This window comes from Rhea pennata, chromosome 22, assembly GCF_028389875.1.
Source record: "Rhea pennata isolate bPtePen1 chromosome 22, bPtePen1.pri, whole genome shotgun sequence".
NCBI classification, from domain to species: domain Eukaryota; kingdom Metazoa; phylum Chordata; class Aves; order Rheiformes; family Rheidae; genus Rhea; species Rhea pennata.
Genome location: NC_084684.1, coordinates 2,861,916 through 2,886,066, shown reverse-complemented (window position 1 = coordinate 2,886,066; position 24,151 = coordinate 2,861,916). Strand labels below are relative to the sequence as shown.

At 36.2% G+C, this 24,151-nt stretch overlaps 1 protein-coding gene across 7 annotated transcripts in view; it reads left to right on the top strand.

The window, feature by feature from the left end:
- Positions 1-24,151, top strand: part of VPS13D (vacuolar protein sorting 13 homolog D) — a 113,246-nt gene that overhangs the window by 72,670 nt on the left and 16,425 nt on the right. For 6 of the 7 annotated variants that reach the window (XM_062593526.1, XM_062593529.1, XM_062593525.1 and 3 more), the window contains 2 exons: positions 14,384-14,516; positions 16,326-16,521. In XM_062593526.1, the coding sequence (XP_062449510.1) occupies positions 14,384-14,516; positions 16,326-16,521 (329 nt within the window). Of the gene's footprint in view, positions 1-14,383; positions 14,517-16,325; positions 16,522-17,264; positions 17,356-24,151 lie in introns of all 7 variants that reach the window. The other variant, XM_062593530.1, reaches the window with a different exon arrangement.

Sequence of the window (24,151 nt, the reverse complement as noted above, 5' to 3'; positions counted from 1 at the left end):
GTATATGCATACATATTTATGTGGAGGGAGGGAGAGAAGCAATGGTATCAGGAGGGAGGTACAACAGTGATGAAGAAGCTGCCCTAAATGGAACTCAGTCGGAATGGAATGTAGGCCATGTAAAAAGTAGTATCTTTAGTAGTGAGCTTACTTAGCAGTATAAGAATAATTAGTTAATGCTACTTTTGCATATTTGCAGGTAGGTGACACTTAGACATGTGCTGCTTTATACAACAAAATGAAATACTGGCGGTTAAATCTGCCTGTCTAAGGCATAGGGTTATCATGAGATGTGCTGTAGTTACTCACAGAAAACCAGAATTTTTCCAAACCTACTTTGAGAAGTAGGCAGAATACTGGAGAGAAGAGAGACTGGTTGAGAATGATTAAAAAATAATTGATATGTAGGAAAATATTCTCGGTGTTAATCCCTGGCACACTAAGGGACTTTCAGCTGGTACAATCCACATTTATTGATTACACTAATCTTCTACAGATACTTGAATGCAGCTCATCTTCCAGAAGCTGGAGGAGGAAATAAAATATCCTTCCAAAGCTATTCCTTTGTTTTCTCAAAAAATAGTGCACGTAGGTTACTGATATAAAGGAAGAGTTCCTCTTTTTTCTTCCTTCATCTAAAGAATGACAAGAACAGTCAAGAAAAAATAGGGATTGTATGAAAAGGGCTGTATCTTTGGATGTGATTACAGCAATTCATAGGAATGAAGTTAGCCCACAATCAATGTGCTTAATACATAATAAACTTTATAACGTTCAGGAGATGTGAAATGTAATGATTTAAAAATATGTATCAGTTTCCTCTTTCACTTAATATTTATCCCTTTGTTCCTGAGCTTAGGATAACAGCATGGGTAACACTATATGTGAGAGCTGATGCTTTCTTCTTGAGTATGGCTTGTTTTCCAACATACACATTATGGGAACTAAATAATTTTCCACTCTCCTATTACTTTCATTTTTCAGACTAGTAAGTGTATATATAGTCATGGTTCATCATTTTATAACCTGTTCCCTTTAATTGGATATGTGCAAGTCTTTGTTTTCCATATTAATGGGAAAAAGATCATTCAGAAGATGAGAAAGGTGGGATACAGAGTTTGCAGATAGCTCAAGACTAAAGTTATCAAACCAATTGAAACTGCCATAGAGGTCCCTAGTCCATCACCAAATGCATAGTTGTTTGATAAACATCTCTAATACAAATAGTTCAATAGTCAGGAAAGATGCTATGTGCATTTCCTAATATACTGAATAATCATCATCTTCCCAGCATTAGCCCAGTTTGGAATGTTTTAAGGAATTCAAACAAAATGTCATGCTGTTGATATTCCTAAATTAATCCACACTGGATGTTCTAGGTCTTCTGAGTTTTCTTATAGAGCATTTTAAGCATGTGCCTAAGACCTCTAACAATGATCATCGTGTGTTCTTAGTATTATCAGCACTGCAAATACAGCAAATATTGCTTGTCCAAGCAATCTGAAGGATGACTTGTTGAGTTTCTGTAAGGCAGTATCCTTCTATGCAAATTAATATTTTCATCCATATTTTCTACTTATGGTTCTACAGTCTCTTGTGACCCATCTACTCCACCCAATAGAATGTGTTTCTTTAGTGTTTCCTTTCTATAAAGTGTTGTTTCCTCATTGCAATCACATCTGTAGCAACAGTCTCATAAATCTTTCTTTAAAAGGCACGAGCCTTCCTATGTTTCCCACAAGGGCAAGGTCATTCTTTGAACTTTGGAGTCATTTGTAACCAAGGTTTTTGTGAAGGAAGATCTTGAAAGGCAGAAGGGCAGTTGGATGCTGAACTCCCCTCGAAATTCAACAAGAGTTGAGTGCCTGCCTCCCATTTATACCTTTGAAAATCACCCCATGTACTATTTATCTGTCCTCTCAGCTAAATATATATGTATTTTTCTTCTTGATGCATCCCAAATGTCGTAGGTGCAAGTCTTAGTTCACTTTCTAAAGCTTTTTTTTACATGAACTATATTTTTGTCCCTTCAGAACAAGGAGTGAAGTTTATCCTTTAACTGTACATTATAGAGCTCCTTGAGTAATCCCACTTTCAAAAGGAGAACATTAATCCTGCTACCTAGATGATGAAGGTAAATAAGGCTCAAATAACCAGGATAAATTCTTCTGTGTCTCTTGCACTGCTCTTAGATGCCTAAATCTGCTAGAAAAGTGAGAAAGTAACCCGGGAATGTCAGTATAGCACAGAGTTGACATTTTGAGTGCAATGTGTGACATGTCACGTACATTGTATAGAGTACATGTCATGTACATGGTATAGAGTCTGCACTTCCTATTCTACTACCTATAAGGTCTCATGTTGGATATGCTGAATTCTGGTGAAGAATAAAATGGGGAAAAAAAAAAAAAAAAAAGATTCCAAGTGCTCAAGAAAAGCATGACCAAAACAATAAGTCATTTTCATTGTGCTTCTTTGGAGTTCTCTGTTCTGAAAGTATTACCTTTTACTCATACGTTTCTACCTGATTCAGCTTTGGCATAGATGTCTTCATCTTTGTAGCTTATTCTGTGAATCTGGCATCTAATTAAGCCAAAACTGGATAAATGGTCTTCTATAAATAAGGAAAAAGTGCCTATTGTGATTGCTTTGGTTACCTGACTTGGAAAGTGTCCTAAGTAAAATCTATACTTGGTTTTAAGAAGGGTCATTTTTTTAAGATGTAAATGGATAGATCACCTCTGTTCATAAAATTATGCAAATAAACTTTTAATACTCTAATGATCACTTTAAAAGAAATACTGTTCAGCTGAATTGAAAAGTAAGCTACTTGAGTTCTGTCTGGTTTTGTCATTTTATTGCTTTTCTATTTTATAGTTCTGTTGATGATCCCTGTAATGACTTTTCCATGCATTTCAAAACACACAGTGGGTAATGCCTTCTTTCAAGTGGAGAGCCTCAGTGTATTTAAGTTGGCACAAAACCTTAGGTTAAATAAAGTTCACTATAGGCAATTTTGTAGTTTTTATCCCTTGGAGACTCCACGTTCTGTATTTTAAAAAGTTCTTTGATCCTAAATATAGACACCTGAGGGAATTTCATTCTGTCTGAATGGAGACTTCTATATAGTTGCCTTATGCATAGAAATGTCTTGAATTCTTGGAATCTATTCTTCCCTCCCCCTACCTTTAGGCATGATGATATTAAATCCTAAATTATTCCTATTTCAGAGGCATTTCAGTTAGAAGTGAATGCTGAATGCTAAGCTAGCACCTGAACAAAAACGTTCTATTACTTCTGTTCTCTGACTGATGAAGTATGGTTGTATCTATTGCTGGCAGATAGATGTTGTGCTGACATAATTTAAGTCCTAGTAGTAAAGGATTGAAATGGTTATTCAGCTTCTCAATACTGTATTTCATTTGTCTGATATTTTCATTCCTTACAAGGAATTCTGCCGTCTTGCATGTGTTACGAGCACATAAGTAATGAAGTTGTTACAGCTGTACAAGTAGGCCTAGTTTCTGCATAAAAATATTGGATGGAAATTCAAAAAAAAAAATCACTTCTGAAATGTATTAGGCAGAGAAAAAATAATATAAAACTTTTTCAATCTTTGAATGGCTTTGTTGACTCACCTTGTTCCTCATTTTCAGTATCCCCGTTCTTCAAATTCTGAGTATATTGCTTGTAATATCCTTAATGTTGATATTGAATGGACAGGAACTGTTCTAGAATCTGTAGCCTTTCTTGAGTTAAAGGAGAGATCGCAGTCAAGTCATCAAGGATAGGAAGTTTGTAGGCTTTAGTTTGGCCACACACACAAAAAAAAAAGAGCCTGCACCACCGAGGCATTATCTTGTTTAGATATCAGAAATAGAATTCTATCACCATTTAAGAGCCAGATCTCTTGACTTACATGTTTCTCGTAACAAAGGAAAATATTTTTTGTGACACTTGAACCTTTTTTTTTTCCTTAAATTAATGTGCTAGGGATTTTTTCAAAGTAATAATGGAAGTCCTGAGAAAAGTGTTGCAGTAAAGGAAGAACTTTAATTTTCATATTGAATTTAGAAGTTTCCAGTGAGAGATTTAATTTGACAGGCAAAGGAGTTGTGCTTGATTTACCTTTTCTCATTTTAATGGAAGCTCGTGGAGTTCTAACAAGCAGCTATGTGAGACTGGGGAGTAGTCATTTAAAAGTGTGAGTCTTATAAGTCTGTGACCAGACTGTGAACTTGAAAATAAAAGAAAAAAATTAGTGACAAAGAGCAGATTAGCATGTTAGTGTTTCATTGCTGCATTTTTGATAGTGATTCTCTAAGAACTGTTTGTTACTAGCAGTTATCTTTGTGTGGATATTAAAGATTATTTTTAAGCTACTCTCTGACCTTTGCATTATATAACATTTTTAACAGTTCAGGATATTTGTTTCTGAATGGTTGATTTTTAGCATATGGCACAGACAGCAGGGCAGGAGATGTATTTTTAAAAATACCTTTGGTACAATTAAGGAGAAATTCATTTGCTCCTTAATGATGTGTAGCATGCTCTTCTGGGGAGCGGAAGATTTTTTTTTTTTCTGTAAAATTCTATCAGATTGTTTTTCATGCCGAATTTGGTGATAGTCAAATTTCCCCAGTATCTCAAATTACGCTTTTAAATAAACTGCTAAAAGAATCTTTAAATACATTTATTTTTAAAAAATTTTGTGACATTTTTGCTTTATTTAATCTGCACTGCTAAAGAAAATGTTCTATTTTTCTTTCTGTTTTCTCCTTTTTTGTCTTTTTTGCAATTCATTGCTTCTTTCTGGCTTTCTAGAGTGGAAAAAATAAACTTGTTTCATTTTTGTTGTTTTCCATCTTTTTTTATGGTTGAGCAATACTGACAGCTACTTGACAGCACTGTTAGTCAAGCTGACCACTTTTGTAAGTCTTGGCTGACAGTATTGCAAAAGAACTTGCAGCACAGACAAGCAAAAGCAGAGTGTTTAGTTTTCATCATGGTTTCCCTGTGTGTATGTTAGAACTTGTTTTTTATCTGAAACATAATCCCTTTTGAGAGCGGAAGTGCAGTGCAGTGTAATTATATTGCTTGCAATACCTTATTTGAGCCAGAGGTACTGTCAAAACTCCAAATTTTATATTTAAGTGTGTTTGTAGCATCATAGTTTAACCCAGCACTTTTAAAGGATAATAAATGTGATGTTAAGATACATCAAGTTGTATGTAGTGTCAGTGTGGAGAAAGTTGGACTTTTTTTTTTCCCCTTAATACAAAAAAGGGCAAATCAAGATTCCTGTCTTCATGAGGGTTTTTCATTCCATATATTTATTTTAATTTTTAGTTCAGGGTGATGGCAAAGGAGCTTAAGTGATTAGCATAAATATGAAAAGAGTTAGGATTTTGGGATTAGGTAACAGAATTACATGACTTGTAAGGACAGGAATGATGTTCCAGGTGAGTGAATGGCATGGAGGCATTCATACCAAAGGAGCATGAAAGCAGCATGAAAGGAAATGGAGCTTAAACTCTAGTTGTAAGGTATAAATGGAGGCAGAAATTCAAATGGTTGTCAGTGACAGAAAAATAAAGGTAACTGAATTCTATATGAAAAGTGAAGAGGAAGTAATGAGTGGATTATTTAAAGAACAAAAAGCATGAACAGGTACTTGACTTCTTCGTTGACTGGCACAGAAGACAGCTGCAAGTTAGGTTCTTAGACTGTTTTTAGAAACTTTTCTAAGCTGATGGTTCCTTTTGTTTAAAATTTTTTTATGTAACCAATCACACTTATTGGTCTCATTCAGAAGTAAGAAAAATTGGCATTCTTGCATCATCGCGTCATGAACCAAACAGGGGCATATATCCTATATATCATATTTAAAATCTGAAATAGCAAAAATGGGGACTGGGTTTAAGATTAGCTGATTTTATTCTTTACACAGCAGTCTGATTGCATCTCTCTACTGTTTGTTTGAAGAGGAAATATATATAAAACTATGTTAAATTCTACAAATTTGAATTTGCTGTTCTTTGATTGTGTATCCCAAGGGAGGGAAGACATCATTTTTGTGTCCATAGGAGATAGCTAGGATATCTTCTGAAGCTGTAACAACAGATAAGATGATTGGCAGCAGACTTACAGATCTGCATGAGTCATCCTTTGAGGAACTGTTAGCTGTGTATGCTGCACAAATGATGGTAGGCTGGATTATACTAGCTTTGGGTTTCCTTCAAAAATCTAAAGCAATACAGAAAAGCCTATGGGTTTTTTCACAGAATGCTCTTGTGCATCCCAGGCTTGGTCATAGGTAACAGTCACAGATGATGAAACCGATCAGAAAGAGAACATGACACTGGCTAGCTGGGATTCTTGGCCTTGTGGGAGGAAGCTAGGTGAGCAAGCAACATAAACACTTTAAATTAAATGAAATTGTTGTATATGCGTACAGCATCAGCAGAGAGTAAAGGTGGTGTTTGAAAAACAAAAAACTTAATCTGATAAGGTGAAAATATGTTGTTGCAGTGTATTACCTGAAGGAACTGGGCTAGATCCCTTCAATTTTTTTCTCAAGCTTTCAGTAAAGCTAGGGTGTTTGTATTTTTTTTTTTTTTTTTTGGGTGGGGGGAGGGGAGAGGAAGCTGTGTGTGAAACAAGGCAAATAATTTCACTTCCAAAAATAAACAAACAAAAAGACCTTAAAGATTTGCAAGAGTTAAAGCTGGGACGAGGGTGGTGGAATTATCTGTTAAGAGTATTAGTTGTTTAATAAAGCAAGTTGTCCTCCAGATGAACCCGCCAGTGACTCTGCAATTGGGGTCATTCCAAGTTCATGCTGTGGACTTTTGACTGCCTTCTGTGTATGTGAAAACAGCCGGCAGTTCCTGCAGGGATCACTCATTCAACCCTGTAACACAAAACTATTGCCAAGGGGCACCTGCTGGTGCAGCTTCACAGGAGGTCCTTGAGGGAAGCTACCCGACTCGTCAGGCATCTGTGGAGATAAAGACGGTGGGGGCTCCCCCGGGATACCCAGCTAATCAGGCATCCATACGGCAGCTCATCAGGGGACCTCACAGATTACCCAGCCAACGTGTCCTTGTCAGGATCCATTAGGAAGCTTAGCTAACGATGGGATGTGAGCTAATCAGAGGTCCTTTACTTCGCTTTTGTGACATTATTTGCTCGGACAATGCCGCACGGAATCGCAGCATATGTTTCTTCAGTGGGAAAAGTGGTTGCCTCCTTGACTGACTTGTCAAAGTTTATGTATCTCTTAAATTCAGAAGCTGATGATAGCGTTTTGTAGATTTACCGTTTTCTAAATTAGGGCCATATCAGCTGTGGTCATAGTTCTGTTACATGTTTCTTTTTGGACAATTATGACTTGATTGTAAATGCTTCTTGGCTTGGCCTGAACAGTCCTCTGTGTAGAGGATGATTCCTAACAATTGACCTGGGTATGCGCTTGCGTGTGAAGGAAAATGTAAAAAGTATATAACATAGATTAAATGAATTCAGAAACTTTTCTGCCTAAACATCTGAGTAATTATGACTCCTTTCTAGAGGCTGACCAAAGACATGGTTAAATTATTTTGGGGAACAACTTCAAATAGCCCAGAGTTTTAAATATGAGAAAGAAATGCCTCAAAGCTTTTCAAATATTTAAAACATTTCATTTTTACTCTCAATATAATGCACAGTTGACCAAACAGGGATTTAAAAGAGGAAGCTGTGTTGCATTTCTGGTTTCTGGTGTCTGTTTTGTTTAAATAACTATGTAGTGTTGTACCTTCCGTTTCGTAGCAATAGAGTTTCTCTGCCCTAACATATTCTGGCAGCATGTACTGGTGTCTGCTTAGCCTGTAACATGTACCCAGTACAGATTTTTTTGCCTCCACAGCAAAATAAAGGCTATTTAGTTTTGACTTGCTATGTTGTGCTGTCAGAACACAGTGTAAGATCTGATCTGTATCACAATCATACTACTGGTCTAGATATTCTGCTAAAATGCATGTAATGAGAGGAGCAGGGAATAAATATCGTTATAGTGATATTTCTAGAAGGCAAAAAAAATACAAGGGACTAAACTTAGACACATGATAAACACTTATGCATAGTCCACTGTATTTAATCAGTTGTCTGAACAGTACTTCCAAACTTCTACTCAAAAGGGATGATATGGATGAGGAAAAAATACCGTTGTTAAAAACAAAGCAAAAGAAACCCAAACACCTCTCCCTCCCCTCCCCCACAAAACCTAAGAACACAACTCAAAGGAAAGCAGCTTCAGGTTTCTAGTGCTACTCATTTCCTTGAGTTCATTATATAATTTGTAGGTGTGTTTTATATAAGATACCTGTTTTATGTATGTGTTATGTATATTTATAATAAATGTCAAGTATTTATACATTATCAGAATGGATATAGTTCCATGTTATGAAGGCAGCTTAAGAGTGTTAGAACTTTAATTAGTTTTCTTTGTAAAAACATGACAAATTTTGTAATATATAAGCTTAATAATACATACATTGTAGTTTTTTCAAAATTTAACACCTACTATTTTTATTTATTTATTTATTAGCATTGTACTGGTAGGTTCACAGTATATACTGATTTGTGAGGTATTTATTCCTTTCAAACAGTCTGTACTTTGATACAGATTGCTTTTGTCAGCAGTGCATCAGACAGGAAATAAATATCGAAGTAGCAGAGGAGAAAAAAATGAAGTTCCAAAATGGATGTTCCTGTTTAGGGCTGTAAGGAAGTGTCATTTGACAGAAACTCTAGTTCAGAAATCTAATTATCACTGTTGTTTCTCTATCTATCTGTTAACTACTCATACAGCTTTTGTTTCCTGTAGTAAGCAGCTCTTGTTTTTCACATGGACGCTATTTAGGGGAGTTACTGTTCAAACTGAAGAATGACTTTTAATCATCATGTGTAGGGATTTTCCTGTTTTGGAAAATGTAAGAGTGCATATGAGAAATGGAGATTACATAATTCACAGTTTACATTAGACTTTCCAAATCAAATAAGTTTGAAAGACTCCTTTCTCCGCTGCTGAAATAACATGCTTACATGCTTTGGTCTCTGAGAATCAGCTTTTATTATGGAAGTAGGAGCAATCACCAATGTGTAGTGTTGAGGGCTTTCTGAAAGTTGGCGTTTTGTGGTCAGAGGTGTGTGGAGTTTAACAAAGTGTTCTCTTAAAGGAAATCTGCAATGTGGAAGTGAAAACTGAGTAAACCTTCTGATTTCTAATTTGAATGCAATTGGCTGTGAGATTTGCACAAAAGTTGTAACTGACCTCTGCTTAACATAATTGCTTTCTCCCTTAAAATTCCATCTTGGAACACTACTTTGCCCAGTCAATTTTAAAGTGTACGATTTTCTGATGCTAGAGTTACAGTGAGATGTTTGGACTAAAGTAATAATTGAGTATTTGTCCTTTTGGGATGTCCTTAGTGAACCAGGCAGTGCCAGGAGCTTAAAAAGACTTTAAAAGATTACTTCAGCTCATTCTCATGCTGTGTGCTTTATGCATCTGGCTCAGATGGAACAGTCTAGAACTAACTCAGTTTTCATTTGCTTTGAATTCTTCTTGCACAACATAAGCCTTATTTGATACACAAAACGCTGTATTTTTTTTTCTTCTATTACTTGAAACAGCTAAGGATGCATAGCCTGAGGTATAAGTTCTTGTGCCATAACCATCTTAAGTGTTGTACCTTTCATTAAAAAAAAATCAAGAATAGATTGGTTTTATACATAGGTATTTCAGTCACTTTTGCAGATCATGGTAGGTAACATGGTGTAAACATGGAACAAGGAATGATGAACAGTCTGTTTCCTTGAGTTTACAGAGGAAGTTCAGGTATGCAAGATGTAGCTTGGTCGTGACAGAATGGCCAGCGTGCCCCTGGCTTACAGAAGTGTAATAAAACTTTCAATAATCATGAAGTGCTGAGAGTGGTTTATGTCTTTGAAAGATAATTTTCACAGTAGCATAATGTCCTGGAATGGAGTTAGAGGGAAATATGAATGTTATTTTATTGCACCCTCTCCAGGAGAATCAGTTTGTTGTAGATTTTACAGGCTTGAGTTAACAAAGTATAGTAGGTCGTATCTTTTGCTTGCCATGTTACCAGCATAGTTCTATGGCTTCCAGTTGATAGCTTCACATCACATAGGAAGTGGTGTGGGATGCAAACCTGGAATCAAGTGTCTGTAGAATGTAGACAAGAGAGAAAAGGTCAGCCCCCCTCTAGGGAGGGGAAATAGCATTTTCCTGGGGGACAGAAAGAGTTAAAGAGAAAAAGTCTATGAATGAAAACGGAAGAATGTTAAGATCACAGGATCACTGGAGCTTTTTCTGCAGAGGTAGGCCTTTTTCTGTCCAGGCAGAATAGATAAGGTGAAGCATTAAACAATGCATATTCTTCGTAAGCTGAAATATTTCTAGGCCCGGAAATGGCAAAACTTTTAATGAGTAGTCTGGATGACTCATGCTTCACTTCATTTGGAAATGCTGAGATAAAATAAACTGCCTTCTTGTGTGTACCACTTCATGCAGTGACACTTCTGATACCGGTTACTAAGAAGCAGGTACCCGTCTTAGCTAACACTGACGTACCTTGCTGCAATTTTGCTTTAAGAAGGATAACTAAAATGAAGAGAAACTCAAAACAAAAGATCAAGCTACTAATACGCCTTTTGATAAACAACTAGACAAGGAAAAATAAGGATAGAAAGGGATTTACTTTTACAATTGTTTTGATTAGTTGCATGTTTCTTCTATAGATTGTTGTATTTAGTACACAGCATTTAAATGGTCTTAATTAGGCACTTTTCACTTTACTAACAAAAGCCAAGGGAGACAAAAGTGGATTGCACTTTTGTTGCCACCTTTGGACAACCCACATGACTGGGTTAACAGTTCAGCAATTCACCATTATAATTACTCCTTTACAACTGAAATGTCTTAGTATCTAATATTGCATTTCTCAAAGAAGGCACGATATTTGAAAAAGGGCAAATATACGTTTTTGTTCATTAACTTGTTCCAAGTCTTCTTTCCAAGTTGTTACTGTTTAACTGGGTTTTTAAACTGGGCTTAAGCTGCTTAAATTTCTGATGTTTATTCAGTTCCCAGTCTTGAAAAGACATGCAATTGTTGAGTAACTTAAAAACTGTTTTTCATAATATGTTGATTTTATCCTGCACAGGTAAGGCATAAAGTGTTCTGTTCTTTTAGAAATTTTGTTTTTCTACCTTACAGGGGTAGATACAATCCTGTTTTTTGAAACAGACTTCAAAACCATTTCAGGGAAAGTATCTGAGGTGTACAGAAAAGGATAATTAAAATTTTCTGATGCCCAGGAGTTATTTCACTCATGGTACATTACCTATATTGGATAACTGGGAAATGCAGGCTATAGTGTTTACTTATGTAGATTTGGTTCAGATTATGAATCAGGATAATGCCTACACTGTAGTCTGAACCTTTATTGCAAACTGAGCCTTATTTCACAGGAGAAGATGGCAAATTTGTTCTGCAGACCTTAAGGTGACTTGCTAATGCCTGTAAATATCTCAGTTATTTTATCTTCACTAATGTTTTATCTCTAATTAGAAAACTTGATTATATTTCCTGCTCTGAGATGCAGAATGTAAAGTTCTGCTGTGGCCTCCAGCTGGAAAATGTTCAGAAGGGATGCAATGCACTTGTGTGCCTTGACATAACTCGTTATTTTCTATATAAAGGATAGAGCTAACTACAAAAGTTTGGCTTTAGCCTTCTGTTAAGGCCAGAAAACAAACATTGGTTTACTTACTTACTTTTGTCAAAAAGTAATTCAATGTAAAGTTCAGGTTTTGTAATTAAACCTGAGTTTAGATTGTGTCACCTGAGTCAGGGTGAAACAGGAACATTTCACGGTCCATTAGACTCCTTCAGTTGTTCTGTTTAAAATTGTAATTTTGTTATTTTCTAAGGAAGGTGAACAAAAATATCCCTGTTTAACCTTGCTTTTTCTGCACTTCATGGAAGCTATGAAATATACCACGTGATGGCAAGATGAGCTTTTAACTTGAGTACTTAGGATTTTTTTTCTTTTCTCATTTACTAAGAAAATAATTATTTCTACACATTAAAACAGAATTGTTATTGACTGGAGGAGGTCACACTCTTTTTCACAGAGGAAAGAAAATTGAGAGAATAACAGATTTATTTACTAGAAAAGCAGGAATAGTGGATTTGGTCAATTTAGGCAAAAAAAAAAAAAAGGAAAAAAAAAAGAAAAAAATAAACTGTTAAGAGAGCTTACCATTTTTCATCAATAATAATGAGCTGGTTTATTCCTGCTAGCCATAGTCTGATATGCAGTGATGTAGCTTTCAAAATGTGTTCCTGAAAATCATTTTCCAGGCTTGACAGATTCCTTAATGTGGTTTGAATTTTAGGGCTTATAGAACCTTTTGATTTTTATAACAACACCTCTAATCCTCTTAAAGCAAATTATTTATCTCCTCTGCCTCCCCTTGCTCCCCTCTCCACCTCCAAGAAAGAAAAAATGAAAAAAAAATCCAAGCCCAAACATGGTTATAAGATAGTTCAGGTCAGTTCATATTCCTAGGCTAATTAAAAATAATATCTACATTAAGTGCACAAAGAGGTCAGAAGTAATTTAGTCAGTGATCTGTATGCTCTGTTTTGTGTCCGTGTGATCAAGTCACAGGAAGGGTCATGAGATTTAATTTTCATTCATGTGGTTAAAGCCTACTTCTTGAGATAATTGGACCTATTGGACTAGCTTGTCTTTCTGAGCTGGCAAGTATCTAAAACTAGGTATTGTGTCAGCAGCAAACCCCCGCCCCCAGCCTTGAAAAGAATGACAGAAAAATGAGGGAGACTCGGTCTTTGCATCAAATACATAAAATAACTACTTGATTTGTGTTTCATTTCTTCAATCGTACATTAAATCAGGCTTACAAGCCAGGTTTTACTTGTCTTCAGGTATATAAATTATTATTATTTTTTTAACATATATGGATGCAGAAGAGACGGTGTTTTCAACAAAGCTAAGCTTGACGGATGGAAAGGGCAATGTCCATACACAGTTCTTAAAGAATGAAGTACTTGTCATAGGGGGGATGTGTGAGGTATGATAGTGCACGACAAAAGTGATTTCACCTGTTATTGAATCCATCTAGTATCTTTAATGTTCTTGTGGTACCTGGTACACTCCCCACCTCTAGCCTAAGACACAACAGGCCCCTTAAAAATTCTCTCCCCCTTAAAAATTAAACATTTATTTAATTGAAAGAAGAAGACTAAGAATGCTAGTTAGGGGAGATAGAGAAGATGAACATCGCACAACCAAAAACAGCGAATATTTGGAGGTTATTACAGGAAAATACACCTGCTAGGATTTCATTCCTATAATAATATCCTGAATATAAGGTAGGATTCCAGGGTTTTTTTGTAACCCTTTCTTGCTTGCAGTCCAGCATTTCTTTTGTATTTGATTATTTCAAACTACAGATCAATAGATCACAACAAATCATTTTTATTTGGTGCCCTTTTGACTGATACTCAGTAATGATTAGAGTTCTCAGAACCAATACTGCTTGGATTTATACATGTTTTCTTATCAAATGTGTCTCAAATCTTTCTCTGTACCATTAAAGTTAGGCATAAAGATTAAAAATGTGCCACACGCAAATTAAGATTCTCATTAGATCTTTGTTTTCTGTGTATACATATGTATACATACAGGTGTGTGTATAGCACCTGTGGACACTGTTAGCACAACCATCTGCAGTGGTTGTCCCATGTGTTGCAACAGATGTGGCATGGCTCCCCTACTAGCTCTTTTCACAACAGAACCACTTCCATTGTGTTACTGAAATGAATATAAGTAACTTTTGCAATTGTTTTGGTTCCATGACAAGAATATTTGCCATGAGGCTTTTCACATATCTCTACAGAAGAGAAGCTTTGTATCTAAATAGCACTCTTTTGAGTTTTCCTGAAAGGCTGTAGTTGGATCTCCAGTGCTTTCCTTCGTTTGGCACATCTTTCACAGGCTAATTAACTGGATTTCTCAGACTTTGTATGTTTTGCCTTGACGACTGCAGTTGGGCACCTAATGGGGGTTTTGATTGTCATCTTAGGTCTTTAAATTGCAGCAATTGAAAGCACAGCTTAGAGTAATTGTTTGGTGCTTTCTTCATGGAGTGATTGTGTATGTGTGACAAAACCGGTTGTATAAATCTGTATTTCCCAACTAAAACCTAGGAATTTTCTTTAGTAAATTTATATGAGGTAAACACCTTTTGTTCTTTTAATATAGAAAAGGTTGCTCTCTTACAGTTTGCTGGAACTTTATCAGATGGTTTGGGAAAGACAATGGATAACAGACATCAAACCGAACGAGAATACATTCGATATCATGCTGCAACTAGTGGAGAACATCTTGTTGCTGGAATCCATGGACTTGCACATGGTAACTTCAACTGTAATTTTATCTCCTTTTATCTCTCAGTAGAGTAATGAGGAGATTAAAAAGAAGAGGACATTACATTTTGTATTACTTGAGTGCCAAATGTTAAAATGCAAAATGATGATGTTGGACGGTAACTTTCCCATGCTTGCTTTCAGTTTACTGAAAAACTGAGTTTACTAAGAATTAGAACAGCAGTTTAAAGTATCATTTCACCGTTCTTGTTCTGTATTTTTTTTCCTTTGTTTTTGTTTTGTAAGTCTACTGAAAGTTAAGGTAATGAATTTGAGTAAAAGACAGTGGACTAGTCTTAATTTGGCCAAAATTTCACAACCATTTAGTTTAGATTAGATTTATCTGCTGAAGTAAGTTGAATCAATGCAAGCCAAATTTAAATCAGATATTTACATTTTACATCATCTTAGCTGTGTTTGTTTAAATGTTATTCTTTTAGTGCATCTGTTGCAGATTGTATAAAGGTAAAGTCTTGGTTTCACCAAAACGTAGTTTTTTCTGGGATGAGCAGAAAGCCTGTTATACTGGAGAAATGGTTCAGCTCTATCTCTGGAGTCACTCTGTTACTGCTTTTGTGATGAAGATGACTGACTTCAGAGACACTTTCTCAGTCCTTTGGTCCCTTTCATATTTAATTCTAATAGTAAAGGAATAATGGAAGCCTGGCAGTCTTGTGATGAAGAGTCTATGGGGAAATTTAAGTGGATCACGAGAGAGGTCTCTTTAAAGATCTGTCTCATAACATTATGTTGTAAAGACTGGTATAAATTATGTTGGTAGAAATACATGAAATCTGAAACATGTCAGTGTTTACTGAAGAGCCAATTAAAAGTATTTTACTGTGCCATTTATATCCATTAATTAGCAAGACTGTTCTAGTCTTAAGTCTATGTTTTTGGTTTTTTGTGTTTCCTGTTTCCTTGTTTTTCAAAGAGGCAAATAAGTGTTAAATCCTGTCTGTTTAAAATCAGACATTAACAATAAGCTATAGTTGGGTAGAAGCAATTTAAACACCATGTGCTTCTCAGATTTGCAAGTTAGATTCTACCTGGTCTGTGCTTTAAACATACATAGTACCTGCCTACAAGAAAGCTAAAGAATCAGATGGTGGAAAGCATTTTTAAGTGGGGCATTAAAGCCAGTTCACCACAAATCATGAAATCATGGAGACGGGATGTTTTTAAAGCACATCCTCAGATGTTATACAGTGTTCCAAGTTTTTTGAAGCCTCAGTAGGTTCTTCATTTCTTCTGAGCACTCAGATTCTAAGTGGCACTCGTGTTCAATATAAAGATTTGCTATGTCACAGTTAACCACGTAATGCCAGTTCAAAGTAGTTTACTTTTTCTGGTGAAGAAATTAAGTTTGTCATTTTCTATCTCAAACTGTGTAGGCCTTTGTGGAATCGGATTTTGTCACGTTGCAAGTAACTCTCTCAGGAACAGATGAGGATTGTTTATGTAAATAAAACTTGGAAATAAAATAGTACAGAAATATAGAATAATATACACATTAAATTGATTAAAACTTGTTCTGTGGGATGTTATTATGTGTGTGTATGTAAATATTATATAGGTAAATAATTTATAGATGTTTACACATACACAGTATAAAATTACAAGGTAATACAATCGGTTTTGAAATAGTTTTTGTATTATTTTAAAAGCACAATGCATTCCTGTCAAGTTTGAAAGTAAATCATTTAGGCATACAGCATCAACTGTAGCAAGAATCTGTATTTTGCTTTATTTTTAGAGGCAATACTTTTGGCCTGTTTGCTGTTCTTGTCTCTGCTAGGTATCATTGGAGGATTGACAAGCGTAATAACTTCAACAGTTGAAGGTGTGAAAACAGAAGGAGGTGTCAGTGGTTTCATTTCAGGCCTTGGGAAAGGGCTAGTTGGCACAGTAACCAAACCAGTGGCTGGAGCTTTGGATTTTGCATCAGAAACGGCACAGGCAGTGAGAGACACTGCAAGTCTAAGTGGCCCCAGGTCAGTGAGCAGTTTATATTTCCCATCAGTAATATTTTTAAAATGCATACTGCAATACCTATTGCCATTTCCAATCTGATGATCTTTCTTGGCTCTACTGGAACTGTAATTTAATCAGATTTATTGTGTACTATTAGTGTCGTGTCCCATTTTATTCAATTTGCTTTTTTTTTAAATGTAGCATTTGTTGATAAGCATTTGTTGACTGATGAAATTGGCATAGAAAAGCTGTAAGGTAAGATAGGAAATTTTAAACTATTACATCAGATTAAGGGAAATACTTAAAAAGCCTATTCGTAGTAGAGATTAAACTTCACCCTGGAATCTTCATGCAAAGTTGAAAAGGAAACATTTTTTCCCTCTCCTCTACCCCCAGCATCCATTGAACTGTGTAAGAAAGAAATTCTTCAGAAGTTTGAAGAGTTTCAGAATCAATATAGTGTCATTACCTTCTAATTTTCCTTTTATAGGATAGTTCTCATTCACAAAAAGTGTGAAGTGTGAATGTAAGCCTTTTGTGCACATGCTCATCTGTTTACTCTTAGGTATATGGATGCTAAATGTCACCACATCTGGACAGATGTTTAGGCTTCCTTCCTGTGTTCAGTAACTAGCGTAATGTTGATGATTGTTTAAAGTAAATGAATATTCATTAGTGCTGACCATGAATGTGGGAGAGGGAAAGAGCATAAACTCTAAGAAGGCTGCTCTGAGAGAAGACTCCTACTCTTTGTGGCCAACAGGAAATTACTTTATATGATGGTACTGTGCGTTTCAAGAAATCTTGCTATTGTACGCAAGATCCTGTGTGCTAAAGGAATGGGAAAAACAATAGTAAGTATATTTTATTTCTAGGGAGTTTAAAGGAAAATGCCTGCAAACCGTTGGGGTTTCTGGTTATTTTGTTGTCTTGTTTGGCTTTTCCATTTCCTGTGTTTTATTATGCCACAATGGGAATCCTGAAATGTCTACCATCAGTGTTTCAGTAAGGGACAATAAGCTTGATGAAGTGTAAGTGAGGTGCAAGAAACTTCCAAGGATGAACCTAGATGTTTACTTTGTTGTGAAAGCAGAAGTGTTCACCTATAGATGTCTCATGTTATTTGGTGCTTAGTTTGATTTGCAAAACCAAGAGGTTAAGGATTAAAATTGGTAAGTAAATACGCATACTCAAAGTTATACTACTAGAACTGTAACAGTGCATCTCCAAAAAAATCAGATTTACTATTTTGCTTTTTCTTTTTTTTTTTTTTTTTTTTTTTGCTTGCATATATCTTTGTCCTGTAGCTGTGCAGGTTTTTTGTTTTGTTTTGTTTTTCTTGGGTGTTTTTTGTTTGTTTGTTTGTTTGTTTGTTTTAAATGGGGATGGGGAGAACAGAACACCTGGCTAAGTATAGTTAATTGTTGCATGAGTTGAGCTGTGTTTTGATTAGTGTGTTTCAGGATGCATATATACTTAAAATTCATGTTTTGAAATGCTTATGAGGTACAAGCCTATATGCAGTAATGATGTTTTCAGTAATTGTGAAACTAGAAGCAACTGGGAAAGGGAGACCACAGGAACCTTATCTGTAGCTTGCATGCCTTTGCAACACATTTCCCTTGCACTTGTTAGCTGACAGTTAAGAGAGGAGGTTAGGACAGTTGAGCTGAACCACATTTGATCTTCCACTGAATTTTGAAATACTACTATCATAGACCAGTATTGTGAAATGATTTTCATCCTTACGCACTTTTCACAAACATAAAGATTACATAGAAGCTTTGTATTACAGCCAGTGTTCTATGAAAAGGCTCTGATGCATCAACAAGTTAAAAATCAAAAAGAAAAAACATTCTCTCTAATTTGGAGAACTTTGTGTGTTTTGAAGAGTTGAGGGATATGTGGAAGGGAGTTATGTTGCTTTTCCAGTTTACAAAATCTGATCAAAGCTTACTTTGAATCAGAAGACAAATGTACTTCAGAATTCTTAGATAATGTGTGTGTGGGGGGGGGGGGGTAAATCTTTAAGCAGTCCTGCACCTGTGTTTTGGTTTTGTTTGTGTTTTGATCTTTTTTTTTTTTTTTTTTAAGTGCTTATATAATCAAGGAACCAATTTATTCTTCTCGGGGCTTAATGCACAACAAAGCATTTGGACTTTTTTTTTTTTTTGATTGCTGTGTACCAGTATCCCCCTGTTGCATTCGTTAACTGTTCAGATATGTGTGGTTTGGAATCAAAATAAAATAGTGGTCCAAACTGAAGTTGCTGGCTCAGATTGAATTTTCTGTTTAAGTACACTGGGCCATGTAGACCCTTCCAAAATAAGGATCCAAAACCAGTCAAGCCTGATGGAAAATAAGTTTATGGCGTTAACTGCTCTCAAATGTAGTTCTGAACGATTTAACAATGTGAGTCAATAAACATGGCAACAGCCCTCTCAACCTTATTTTGAGACTGATAGTGTATGAGCAAGTCTCAGATACTGGTGCAAAGCTGAGTCAACCAGTTAATTTTAACTGCGTTTAAATGGCATGGTACATAACCATAATCATTTGGAATTCTCTTACTATATGGTTGAAGTTCACTCAAAAAAAAAATCAGAAATTAAGTTGCTTGATTTTAGCTATTAGAACGGTTTTCCAAGAGATGGGAAATTTTAATTGAAACTGTAGGTTTTCCTAAAAGACACATTCTAATTCCATTCCACTGCATGTTAATAGGAAAATGTGGGGTAACACTCTGCAGCCTGTGTTACTTGAGTGATCATGTGAGTTGGCCGTAAGATTTTTAGCTTTAAAATTTATTGATTTGTGTTGGGACTTACTGAGCTAGCACAAATTTGATGTTTGGAGCCCCTAACAAGCAGGGCTGGAAATGAAGAAATAAAAAAAATATAGAAGAAACAAAATGTGGTATGTAAGGCATAATTAATCCTGTGGTAGGCTTTCTCAAATAATGCATTTCAAAGTGTGTTCTCAAGATTTTCTTATTTTGAAGATAAAATTAAATATTACTTAGTACAGAACCAGGACACCATTGTGTATTTCACAAGCTCTGTCCTTGGACCTGGTCCAGATCTGATTTCAAGGGTCCTCACACTAATGTCAATGATGATACTCTGGCAAAGCAGACATTATTCTTTTGGTAAACCCTTCCCAAGATTTACCTAGAAACCCGAGGAATATATTTATCAGCTAGTACTCATTGCATTGTATAAATCTGGAAATGCTCCTTCATCAGTCTAATCTATAAATGATTAGGGCAGTGTGATTTCCTGCAGATCTTTTTTTCTTTTTCTTTTTTTTTCCCTCCCCCCACCATGAGAAAACAGACCTTTATTATTAATTAATTTCTCAAATGATGTTTTCCTTTTGTGCAAGTGTCTCCTGCTTCTGTGCCTCCCTGTTAGATGGCTGTAGACACGTGCTTTTCCTCAGTTAGTTCCACCTCCCAACGTTAGTCACCGTAAAGTTAAAGTTGCTTTTATGGGTTTACATTTTTCTGTCATTAGTCCATCCAGAATCTTACTGCTTTTGTTGTGGTACTTTGAAATTCCTCCGTCTGTAAATTCCCATCAGCATTGTGTGAAAAGGGACCGTCATCTCCCTGTTCTGTGACAAGCTGTGCTCTTCAAGTCATCCAAAATTGTGCTGGCTGGTTTTACTGCATATCGCATTGCAAACTGATATCCAGTTTTCTGCTTATTATTTTCCCCTCAGACCTTTGTTTTTGTTGTTTTGTTTTACTGCTTTGCAAAGATCATCTTGTCATTTACTATTTGTGTTCTGGATTATTTTTCCCAAGATAAACTGGGTTGCAATTTTTTAGGTTGAATCCCATTTCATTTCCTGCCATATTTCTAACCTCTGCAGATTCTTTAGTGCTTCAGTGTCCTCACTGGAGTTTTAAACGCCTCTTAGTTATTGTCCTCTGCAAATATAATTTTACATGCTGCTTTTACCAGATCTTTGAAGTAAATCAAGCTTAGTTTTGTGCCCTCACATCTTGCAGCATCTTGGTAGACACTTCTCCCCATTTAACTGAGTGATTGTAGGGTGTGTGTGTTGTGGGTGTTTTTTTGTTTTTTGTTTTTTTGTTTTTGTGTGTGTGGTGGTGGTGGAAGTAACTTATCAAACCACAGCACCAGTGCCTTTTGAGTATAAATACTTTTATCTCAAAACGTTGTTAAGGTTTAGATGAGAATGTAGAGGGTTGCCTAGTGGAACAGTGTTGCAGTTTCGAGATATCCGGAGGCCATAGTCTACCATGGATATGATTTCACTTCCTGAGGGGATCTCAGTTCCTGACAGTGGTAGGAATTTTCAGATGCCAAGTAAGTGTAGTCCTTCCAAGATTGGTTTGCACATTCACTCCTCCTGTCTACTTCCCCTTAGAGCCCTATGCAAGGAACTTGAACAGTAGAGGCATCTTGATTCCTCTGGTTTCCAGAGTGCCCAAGGCCATGAAAGCTGGGGATGGAGTGCAGCGCAGCCCCGCACGCTTCATTACGCTTTGGAATCTCTCTATACTCGCACAGTGACTAATCCTTAAAAAAAGTCCTTAGTCCTAGACTTTGCTATCTCGAAAAAAGAAAAAGGAAGGAAAAACAAACCACACATATGTAGTTTACAGAGCAATAAATAATTTCTTTTGCATGTTATTCTGTCTAAGATCCAGAAAGAAAGGACAGCAGAGTTGGGACAAATCTGTGTGTGTGAGAAATACACTGGCTGCAATATTGTAACTGGAAAGAAGCGAGGGGAAAAGCAGCTTTTTCTTCTCTCCACTTCTTTCCCCTTTCCTCCTCCCTCTTCTCCCCATTGACACACTGACATCTCACAATTTGTTTCCTTTGCCATCCCCCTCTAGGACAAAGAGTTGAAGAATAATTACTTGAGAGCCCAGCCTCTGTTTTTCACAATAAAGCAGGATTAGCTATGCATGGTTGAACAAATTAGGCCTGATGCGTGCAGTTCTTCTGTTTCTGCAATCCACAGGACACAGCTTAAAAACAACAAAACTTAAAAATGTTCGAATAGCTTCGTATTAATTTAATGTAGAGTCTATAATCCTAGAGCCTCATGTATAGAAATCTCATGGAATTTCCAGAACAATACATTTCATTCTATGAAAGCATTGTTCACTGCTCATCACCCAGCAGAAGTCCAGATGAACGGGAGAATGCAAACTCCACATTAACACATCCCTCTTCCCTCCCTCTTTAGAGGGTGTAAATGGACTTAAGTTGGTTCCAGCCATATAGCAAACTGTAACACCTCTTTATGCATTACTGTAAATACTTTGCTTTAATTCTGAATTTTTTTTTTCTAGAAGAAAAATTTCTTGATTAGTAAATACCATTCATGTCTAGAATATTTGTGAAGTCAGTTGTCTTTACAGATGACTGTCCTCCTTTTTTGAACTTGCCCTGATTTAACTACTCGGTTTGAGTGGGGGAATAAAATCACAGTGTTTGGAGCTATGGCAGCTACATAATACTTTGCTAATATTGTATAGGTGCAATTACTTTAACATTTGCTGTATGATTATTTTTAAGAAATAGGCTTTAGAAAAAAATCATCAGTTACTGGCCTGGGTTACAGAGTATTTAATGCACAACGTAAGGCATCTTTGATCTTTGAGTTAATGCATTATTTCTGATTAGCCTCTGGAGCTTGCTAGCTAGACTTTGGCAGCAGGATTCAGGATAGGCAAACATGAAAACAAAGACCCGTGCGATTTTTAAAAAGACACCCCTTCAATTTGAAGGGTGTTCGTAGGATGTAAAGGATGTTAAGGAAGCTGTTCATTAGAACTTTCTTTTTGCAATTAACTTCCATTTTGGTGCAGTCTGCATACTAGCAAAGAGGTTTTAGCCCCTCTGAATTCTAATACTATATGCTAAGGCTTTAATTAAGACTTGTGTAACTTCTTGTTCCAAACCTTTTGCCATGCCATGCCAGAATGTATTCCTGTTGTTAAAATTGAACAGTAGCTTGGTTTTTCTATCATTGCTGTATTCACCATTGGGAGATTTATGAGGCACTGAAATGTGATTCTAGTAAGCATCTACTTTGTATGTAATATTAGTGTTTAATTTGTCATTTAAGGGCAGAAAGATATGCTCATCGAATACAGACCCTTGGGTAAGGGGCAGAAATAGCCAGGAGCACCGGAATGGAGTGTTGTGCAGGGAAGACAGATGAGTGGAAAGGGAAACATTAAGTAACTGAATAATGCTGAGTAGTTAGTAAAGCGTAAAGTGTGCAACTGCATCTTTCTTCAGATGTCCATTCATGATTGTCAACAAATAGTTTTGAAAAGATGAATACAGTTCTTGCTATGGTAGTCCCTGCAAAAAGTAAAATACTTACTAGCGTCCTGAAGCTACAGCTAGGGGCAAGTGTGTTTGACTGAATGGTACAGCATCAAGCAAAAGTTGCATGGTTTTCACGTTAAACAAAAGACAGTTGCTGTAGCTGGGATCAGAACAGGGACTGAATTAAACTTCATTGTATAAAATAACTGGTTTGGAAAAAGTTGCACAGAGATGCAAACTTGAACTGTCTTGTCTTAAGCAAGTGATCGGAGTCTTATTCTTATAAAACCCACTTATTACTCAAGGCTTCCTTGAGAAATTTTGTGGCAAGCACTTTGACGGCTTCAGTATGGACAGTAAGCTGGGGTAGCATCATTTCTGACAAAACTGGATCAACCCATTCAGTGACTTAAGTTATCTGGATCCTTTAAGCAGGTCATCTTATATTTGAAAGAGTAACTTTTAAAGGATGAAAAAGCATTTCAGCTGTGAAACTAAGTTTGTGAGGAAAAAGCATTATATTGCATTAGAGCAGTCTCGTATGAAGGGAAGCAGATGAAAACAGGCATCAGGGCTACACTAGCTCATTTTCAAGTGCTGTACTTTTGAAGAGGTGAAAGTTGACCCCTTTGGGAACAGGCAGACATTTGGAAGTCAGGAAACTCGTATTTTCTGGTTAGGTTAAATCAATGCACTGTTATATAGGCCTGTTGTTATCTGTAAGAAACTTCTGCAATTAAACTCTCTTCTGAAAAGCTGAAAAGAGGTTTTAAGCCCCTTGATGGATTTATTCCACTAGTTAAACTTTACATGACACTTAAGAGGAGGACTCCATTCACCCCACAAAATAGATTCCATTACAGTGTGCCCTTTTGCAGTATTTAGCTATTAATTTCCCTATGATTTTGGTTAATGTAGATACGAATATTTTCAAGAAAATGAGTTTTTCTTCCATTTAAATGTGCACCTTTCCTTAAATATGTTTGTATTTCTAGAGCCTGCGTATTTTACTGAGTTACCTTGTATTTCAGCAAGTGCTTTTGGACACAAAGTCTCAAAAGTAAAGCAGACACCTTTGCTGTTTTGTATGTTTGCTGTATGTCTGGCATTTGTTTTTTAGATCCTTCCTTATTTAGAAGGCTCTCCACTAAGTGCTGTTGCTTTCTCTGCGTATTCCACGTCATAGTTTTCTTAGTTTTAGATAATTGGACAAATTACATAGATTAATGGACTATAGATTTAACTGGTCTGCAAGGATGTGAATCATTTGCAAGCTTATCTTCCAGAATGGTACTGGAGAGGGTTTGAAAAACTAGATTCATCTGTT